The 8,744-nt window shown below is 36.6% G+C and overlaps 1 protein-coding gene across 1 annotated transcript in view; it reads right to left on the minus strand.

Moving 5' to 3' along the window:
- Window positions 1-8,744, minus strand: part of Mmrn1 (multimerin 1) — a 69,403-nt gene that overhangs the window by 37,907 nt on the left and 22,752 nt on the right. Inside the window, exon 3 of the mRNA XM_004648398.2 lies at window positions 2,221-2,340. Coding sequence (XP_004648455.1) covers window positions 2,221-2,340 — 120 coding nt within the window. The remainder of the gene's footprint in view (window positions 1-2,220; window positions 2,341-8,744) is intronic.

An 8,744-nucleotide genomic window follows, 5' to 3' on the forward strand; every position in this document is an offset into this window, starting at 1 on the left:
GTGGTGCTGGGGGATTGAACCGCGGTCCCTGTGCTTTGCTAAGCTTGTTCTAAGTAGGTGCTTTAGACCACTGAGCCATCTCACCAGCCCTACAAATACATTTTATACTGTATATAAATATATCTTTTTATTTTACAAGGATATATTTACATTGCAAATATAACATAAGAAATTCATAACTTCTTCTTTTGATTTTATTATTTCCTATATTATTACACTTAAAAAGATCATTTTCTCCATCAGATAACTTGAAAAAAAGAGATATTGGTGAATATTATCCTACTAAAATTAGGATAACTACTATCATTTTCAATCTCTACTACATCTTCCAAATTTTTAAATTATATTATTTACTATTTCTGTCATTAAGTTTTTCAGAGATAAAGAGAGAGAGAATTATTACTGAGACAAAATTACAGAACAGAAGTGAATTATAACATCTTAACATCATGATTATAATTAGTGAATAATACTAAACTGCAGGCTCTGTATGTAATGTGTGTATGTAAATGTAAGTCATACATGCAATTTTGTCATGCCATTTCTATGCATACATGATGTTTATCAAATGAGTCTATGAAATAGGTACACATTACTTTGCTTAATCCTCATATTAGTTCTATGATAAACTAATGTTACTTGCTAATGAGGAATCTGAAAAGCAGACTTGTCCAAAGCCCTATACCTAAAAGTAATAGAAATGAAAATGTAACACGTGTTGTACAGGCTAGCCACACACACAGCCCCTCCATAGAAATCATCCTGCGCACCCAAGTGAAGTGCGAGACCGCACACCAGGCTTTAGGATTCTGGGGTTTCCACGTCTGCTGTAACATGACAAGTAACTTAATATATCCAGCGTTACTCCTCAGTTGCAAAATGAGCCATCAGATTCGCTCCATGTCTGAAAGCACATTAAATTATTCACCTACATTTTCTCTGACACATAACTCTGCCCAGTGAAATCTCTCCGGTCCAGTTGCTGAAGCCAAATAAGAGGTAAGGCAGTCTGGATGGACTTTGTTCCGAGCTTGCTGGGTCACAGGTGGGGTCAGTATTCCTGCTTTGCAAACTGAATACCTGCTGAGTGCAGCTCAGCAACACAAGACAAAGCAGCAAATACTGATAAGTACTGAAGGGGTGAATGAAGAAAACTATCCAAATTATAGAAAGATAACACATTTTAAAAAGATACTTTGGTTTGTTAAAAAAAAAAAAAAAGATAAACTCACCTTGAATCCAGAACGACAATAAAAATAAGAGTTACTGTGGTAAAATTTTCTTTACTGAAGGAAAAAACCCCAATATATTTTTTGTGTCATGCTGACAAAGAAATTGCCACAATGGGAGTCAATGGGGAAAGCAGGAGTGGAGCTCATCCCTCAAAAATCCCTAAGATGTGCTTAGTTCTCAGACCGTGAACCTTATCTGTGCCTCACGGGGCTGAGAAACACCTTGGTTTTATGTGTCCTTACTGTGCACTGTTCCAGATTGCTCATGTGTCAGGTCACTTCCTGAGCTCTTTGTATGGCAATTTGCATAGCATTAGCCACCCTGGCCTGAATAACGATCCTAGTCTGTCTTGTAGGCTCTTCAGAAACACCTCCAGCTGAGCGACTGTGCCTACATGAATTCAGAGGAAATTTCAAGTGCTGGGTCCTACATTTTAGCACAATGGTATAGATTTGACAAAAACACAAAAGCCAAATAATAAGAGTCACTAAAACAAATGCAGGAGGAAAGGCCCCACTTAGCCACTTCACTGTGCTAATTACAATGAATGGCTTTCCATTTGCTAGAATATGAGCCAAGTTACATTTGGACTCCTCTTTGACCTAGCATGAAAAGAATTATCAATAAGCCTTCAAAACTGTGTATATATTTCATAAGGAATTAAAGTATAGGATTGTTGATAAGATGGTGCAATAAAAGCAGGGATGACTATAAAACAGAAATACGCATGAGAGTTAACAGTTACTGAACATTTACACTGAACAGAACAATAGGCTGAGAATGTCTATTACCTCATGTGATCCTGAAAACAATCTTATGATACAAGTATCAGCACCTGCATTTTATGTGCCAAAGGTCACATATCCAATCTAATGTGATGACACTCTCTTGACCCTATTACATGTATCTACCTGGGATGACCAATTTACACCCTCAGCCACAGTGATTCTGGAGCAGGCCATGTCTCTTTTCAGGAATTGTACCCACCTCTGAGCACAGGTTCCGCTGGTCCAGGCACAGGGCCCTCTTCCACTTGGAACAAAAGAGAGCCGGTTGTCCAGAATCGCAGTGGGAGACAGCCTGGTGTGCACATAAGCGCACCAGTTCCTGAGGGAGAAATCACTGCTGTTAGTGGACTCAATGCCAGCTAGAATTCTTCCCATCAGAAGTGACTTTTAGGCTTATCTTGACTTCTGCTAGTATTATATAGACCAGATACTCTGAAACACTGAACTCTAGATTTAAAATATGATATGATATGAAAGAAAATGGACATATTCCACGTTACTATAAAAGTAAAGAAACCGAGAATCATAAAATTATAAAAAGCTGAATTAAAACTAGAATCTATTTTCTTCAGTTGTAAGGTTTCAAAATCCATGATTGTTTTTGAATCAAATATTAAAATTAGTACTGAAATAAGAGTCTCAGATCTAGGCCTATTGCTTCAGATAATGTACAGCAAGATATAATATGTAACAGTGCGTAAGTAAATAAATGTTGTACAGATTAAACCAGTAATTAATAACTATTCTTGGGGTCCTGCCCCTTAGCTCAGTTCTTTAAGTGGCTGCTTCAACAAAGCAGTCAGGCTCAGGTTGCTGTGGTTGATCCCCAGAACTCAAGCCAGCCAAACCTACCCTGAAGGCATTCGGAGCCAAAAAAAAATCTTACATCAGATGATATGATAATGAAAACAAAATATTCTAAATGAAGATCATAATTAGAATCCAGCAGTATAGCTCTGATATCAAATTCTATCTAATTAATAACAAATTAAATTAATTTCATAAGACTAATTTCATGTCTATGTGCCAACAACAAATTTAAAAATGATAGTATAAATAGTGCATTTTAAAATAGATACAACATAAGTTGTGTAATATTTAATTTATAAAAATTTAAAGCATTCAAGAAAAATGTTTCCAAAAATGTAATAAATCATTTTAACAGAAGGAAAAAGTCAATGAAAATATGTTAATTCTCCTCAAATTTATCTGAACAATGAAGGTATTTTTACTTTAGGATTATACATTTTATTTTATTTTTTCTTGTTTTTTTAATGTATTTTTTTAGTACAGGGTCTACAGGGTCTCACCACACAGATTGAACTCAGGGTTTGAACTCCGGTCCCTGAGTCTGTCTAAGTAGATGCTTTAATCCTCTGAGCTATCTGGTCAACCCAGTTTTATACATTTTAAATCAGCTAACTCTATAAATTTTCAATAATAAATTAAAAGAATGAAATTTTAGAGTTCTATCTTTGGTCATAAGAGAGTAGGCCTTCTTATGTTATCTCCCTGTAGTAAAAATTGTGAATACTGCCAAGATGCACAAAGCAACAACTTTCAGATGTTGGATTGGAGAGTGCCCATTCATATGATCCTTCAAAGTGGGACACACCGGATAAGAGCTACACATTGAGTTTTGTTTTCTTCTGAAAACAACTGTTGAGCTATAACCCAAGGGAAAGGACCCCCAGAAAGAAAGAATACCTGGTGAGGAGAACAGAGATGTGAGTCCAGCTAACAAGGGGGGGGGGACTGCAAAGCAAGCCAAGAGGTAGAGATATCACTTTATTTATTTTTTATTTTATTTTATTTTATTTTATTTTATTTTATTTTTTGCTTTTCTGTTGATTATTTTATTTGAAGCTCATACATTTTAGGGTTACTTTTCATACTGCAATAGGTAAACACCAGAAAGCGTTTTAGCAATTTAAGTCATTTTATAATTTCTTAAACAGAACAAAAGTATAGAAAAGTCAGTGCTAAGTTATTAGTAAAATTTTAAGAGTTTTGATCCTTCGCATTGTCATCCAGTGGAGAGGCGATATACTTGGTCAGTGTGACTGTCACACCACATTCAGGCATAGTCATCATTGCCATTAATTTTATAGTGCCTTGGACTTCACTGAATTGAAGAGTGTTTTACAGTGAAGTATTTTCAAGACCTGAAATCTGGTGGCATCCTAGGACTGTGGTCCTCTCTAATCTAGAATTTAGAGTTCTATTTTTTTTAATCTTCACAGGAGGACCATAAATTAAGAATTAGCACCACTATTTAAAGATGTGGATGTAAACTAAAATATGTTAACAGTTTTATGTAGGAATCTTAAGTTGAGAAAGCTGCTGCAGAGACAGAATATTCGTTATGCTGCTTGTTGCTGAAACACAATGCTGGACACCCAACGTGTAAAGCTGAAAGGTTTAGTTTAGCTCATAGTTTCAGGAGATTCTGGTTGCAGTCTGCTGGCTCCAAGATAAAATGCACCAGGCAAGAAGTCCTGGGAGTACACGGTGGCTGGAAGGTGGGCAAGGGGACCAGTGACAGAAAGGACAGCATAGGGACACCCTGCAGCACCCGAAGGAACACCCAAATGACACTCCCAGGTGCAACCAGGAAGGTGCTTTACTATCTGCTTGGTGTTTCTTGATCCAGTGTTGTTGTTAAAGCAGTTGCCCAGAATTCGAGTGTCTGGCTGTTAGTCAGCTTCCTGTCTCTGGACACAGCCCCTACTCACATCAGGACCCCTTTGAACTTTGGGTTGAATAGTTTGCAAGCAGATAACCAGACTCAGACACTGAATGACAGTATCCACAGCGCTCAGCATGAAGAAGCAAACAAAGCTAAATGTAAGAAACAGGAAACTAACACCAGATAAAGAGTAAAGATCCAATTAATAGAAAAAGAAAGCAAAGAAGTAAAAAGAGAGGCAAAGCAGTTGTTACAGTGGGTAAAACATTCCACCCCACTGAACAGAGCAAGAAATATACAGTGTGTGAATTAAAAATTGTTGTGCTAATGGGGTTTTGGATCCTGTAGAAATTAAGATAAATGAACTTGATGGGGCAGTAGAGGCATCCACATCTATGACAGAGGGGAGAATACTAAATGAGTAAGAACTCAAGTGGTCTCCAGTTGCACAGCTAGACGTCTAGAAGGGGAGGAAAGAGAGACTGGGGCAGAATGCACATCTGATAAAGGAAAACATTTTCTAAATTTGATTCTCAAAACCAACCCTCATATTTAAGAAGCCCAATCAATTCCTAAAGGATTAACTCAAAGGAAAAACCTCCTTTTAATGTAGTGTACAAAAATTTCAAAAAACATAGAAAAAGCAAAAAAAAAAAAAAGAAGCTATGCTAATGAGCTTGATTTAATCATTCCATATTGTTATTCATCTAAGACATTCACCGAATGCATTACAACTTATTGTGTGAGGTTCCTCTGGATGAGATATTTAAAAATTTGGGCTCCTTGAGGGAAAAGGTATAGCGGCACATTTTGTTAAAGTATGGTGAAATTTGAGGGAAAACTAATACAAAATGAAGAATTGAGAGAGAAAAAAGGAGAGATTTAAAATTAACAGGATCACCAAAAAGAGATAAAAAAAATCTTAGATTTCCCATGCAAATCTAATTATGATTCTAATCATTGAAAACTTGTCTGTTGCACGAGCATTTGACAAATGACAATGAAAGTGAAAAGAGGAGGAAAAAAGATACAGAGATATACTAGGTGTATATTTGGGGGTTTGAAAAGAAAAAAACATTTTTACTCTATGGGAGAAAACGGTTGTGTCATCTGCTGCAATCTTCAAAAATCCTAAATGATAAAATAATCTTATGGCCAAAACTGAAGCAAAGCAGCAGCAGCAGATCACACAGCTCACAGCCCAGCAATTGTTAATCTGGTGCAAATTCAAAGAAATACCCACAGCAGTAGAGCCCCTGGTGTGACTCATAATTAGGTTTATGCTACTGATGAAATAAGCTCATCAAGGGTTGTTAAAAACGCAAATATACTCTAAAAACAAAATGATCTGAAAATATGGATTTAAAAAAATAATTAAGCATGGCAGAATTGTGACAGACATTTTAAAGGCAAATGCAATGATCCTTGACAAGTATTTAGCTCAAACCTGGAAATACTTTGTCCCTGTTGGGATTGATCGTGGTGGATGGACAACAGTGACTGAAGAGCTCAGCTTTCCATGGGGTCATAACCCTGCATCCCACAGCCTGCGTCTGGGAATCTCTTTAAGATATTAACACTTTGGGTTTTGTGCAGTAATGTGTACTGAAAAATGTTGTATTGATTCTTTGGATTTCTAAAGTTGTAAGTTAGAGGTTTGGTCCAGGGAAAAGCAGACATGTTTGGTTATGAGTAAAAGGCTGGCTTGTTACACACACAAAACAAAAGCTGAGGAAGGTTTCTGTCAGGACTTAAAATTCTCAAAGGCTTGTGTGCTGTGAGTGACTTGTAAATAATTTACTGTACTTTTTATGTTGACATCATAGAAACTTTCAGGGAAGTTAATGAAAAGGTAAAATTAAGAAGTTTTCATCAATGAACTCATGGCCCAACTATATCCATTCTTATTGACTGCATCAATAAGCAGGCTTTCAGATAAGGACAACACAGAATATTTTTGTAAGAAATAAAGGGCAACAATCTAAAAGTGAGCATTGTTCAGTAACACTAGCCCTAGAATTGAAGTGAATAAAATGCTTGTCATTCAATCTCTCTGAGGCTACTTAAACTTCCATACTGGTAACACATGGCTTAAACTGACACATTCCAAAAGAACTATCGCCCAAAGAGGTTCACTAGGATCCAGGACAGGAACAAAATCCCTTCATCAATCAAGCCAATGGCCTGCAATTTCCCTCTAAAATTGGGAAAAAAAAACCTTTTTAAACAAAATTCACATTTTATTTAGATTGAAATAAACTATACAAAATTTCTCCACCAAAAATAGCAGCAATATTTTCTGTATTATTTCTAGATAAACCACAAAACATTCATTTTATAGATTTTCCAGGTTTTGCTTATAAATCAAGATGAGGCAGTAAAGTCATGGAAAAAGATGGAAGAAAACAGACAATTCAGTTGCCTATATGATGGCCTCTGATTCCATACTGACCATGAAGCAGAAGTGTTCAACATTTACCTGCTAAGAAGCTTAAGAAGATGTAGGCTCAATAAAGGAATGTAAATAGCATCAACCAGATGTGGCAAGCTTTGGAAAAGATTTTATGTTTGGGAGAGCACTTGTACAGACCTTTTGGTCTGCCATCTCAGCCTGAGATGAATTCAGGCATCCAAAAAGGAGCAAGAGGAAAATGAAAGAAAACATGACAGGTACAGCTGCTTCTGAAAATTAACATTCTCACCAAGAAATAGGTTGATCTGATCCCTTCCACTTCTTACTTAATTCCCATTCTTCCCTCCCTGGCTTGAGAGACTTTAAGCTTACAAGTGACCCCATTTCTTTGCTTTGTACCTAAAAATGAGTATGGATTATAAATGACAAGAACATATACATGCATTAATAATTCATCAATGCCTCAGGAAAATCTAAGTCTCTGGTGGGATTTAGAGAGAAATACATTAATTAATCCTTTATAAGGAAGTATCTCATTCAAATTATCAATAATTTATCACATGAAGAGCCCTATATTCTTAATTATAAGATTATGATTACATGGAAATATTTCAAATAAGTGAGTTTGACAATTACCAATGACAAAATGATAAAATGACAATGTTGTGTATCATTGTATGCTAAACTTAAGTCCCTAGCAATTAAATCCCCACCAGTTCAATGATAAGTGGGATAAACATATCCTAAATACACAAAAGGTAGTCCTGCATTTCTAATGACATGTGTTTACTACTTTTACAAATCCAACTTGCTTACTCCACTCTCAGATATTTCATGTCATTCTAACATAATCCATGTCTTTTCTTCTACTTTTGTATACATTAGTAAAAAGTACTTTATTTTATTTTTGTTTGTCTGATTTTTAAAAAATGTATTTAGTACAGGGTCTACAGATCGGACTCATAGTGATCCCCCTGTTTTCAGCCTCCCACGTGCTGGGATTACAGGTGCACGCCACCACACCCAGCCTCAGTTGCAGTTGTCTCAGCATGCCCCAGGGACTGGGTGGGGAGGCGGCCAGCACGGCACCCCAGGGACAGAACTCTGGTCCCTGCATCTGCCTAAACAGGTGCTTTAGTCCACTGAGCTGTCTGGCTAGCCCTTGTTTGTCTGATTTTTGAGTAAGAATTTCTCTGTATTTCTTACCTACCTTCCAAATTGCTGTCTTCCTGCCTCAGCCTCCTGAGTAGCTGGGATTATAGGTGTGCATAACCACTTTCAGCTATCAGTTAGTTTTAAAAGGAAAACCGAAGTTTAAAAGCAAGATTGTACTTTAAGTCTATATTTGTTGATGGTCATAATCATGGTCCAACATTCAATGAAGTCTCACATGGTTGAAATGATTTTTTAAAAGAACATTTTATTTTTTGGCAAACCAGGAATTGAACTCAGGCCCTTGCGCTTGCCAGGGAAGTGCTTATTCCATTGAGCATCTCCCTGGCTCAAGAACATTTTAAATAGCACTACCAGTCATAGTAAATGTTCTCTTTAGCACAACAACCAAAACACAGAAGTAACCTGTGTTCATTGATAGATGAATGAATAAAAAGACTACTCCCTC

The sequence above is a fragment of the Octodon degus genome, unplaced genomic scaffold (genome assembly GCF_000260255.1).
Source record: "Octodon degus isolate 3935 unplaced genomic scaffold, OctDeg1.0 scaffold00402, whole genome shotgun sequence".
NCBI classification, from domain to species: Eukaryota; Metazoa; Chordata; class Mammalia; order Rodentia; family Octodontidae; genus Octodon; species Octodon degus.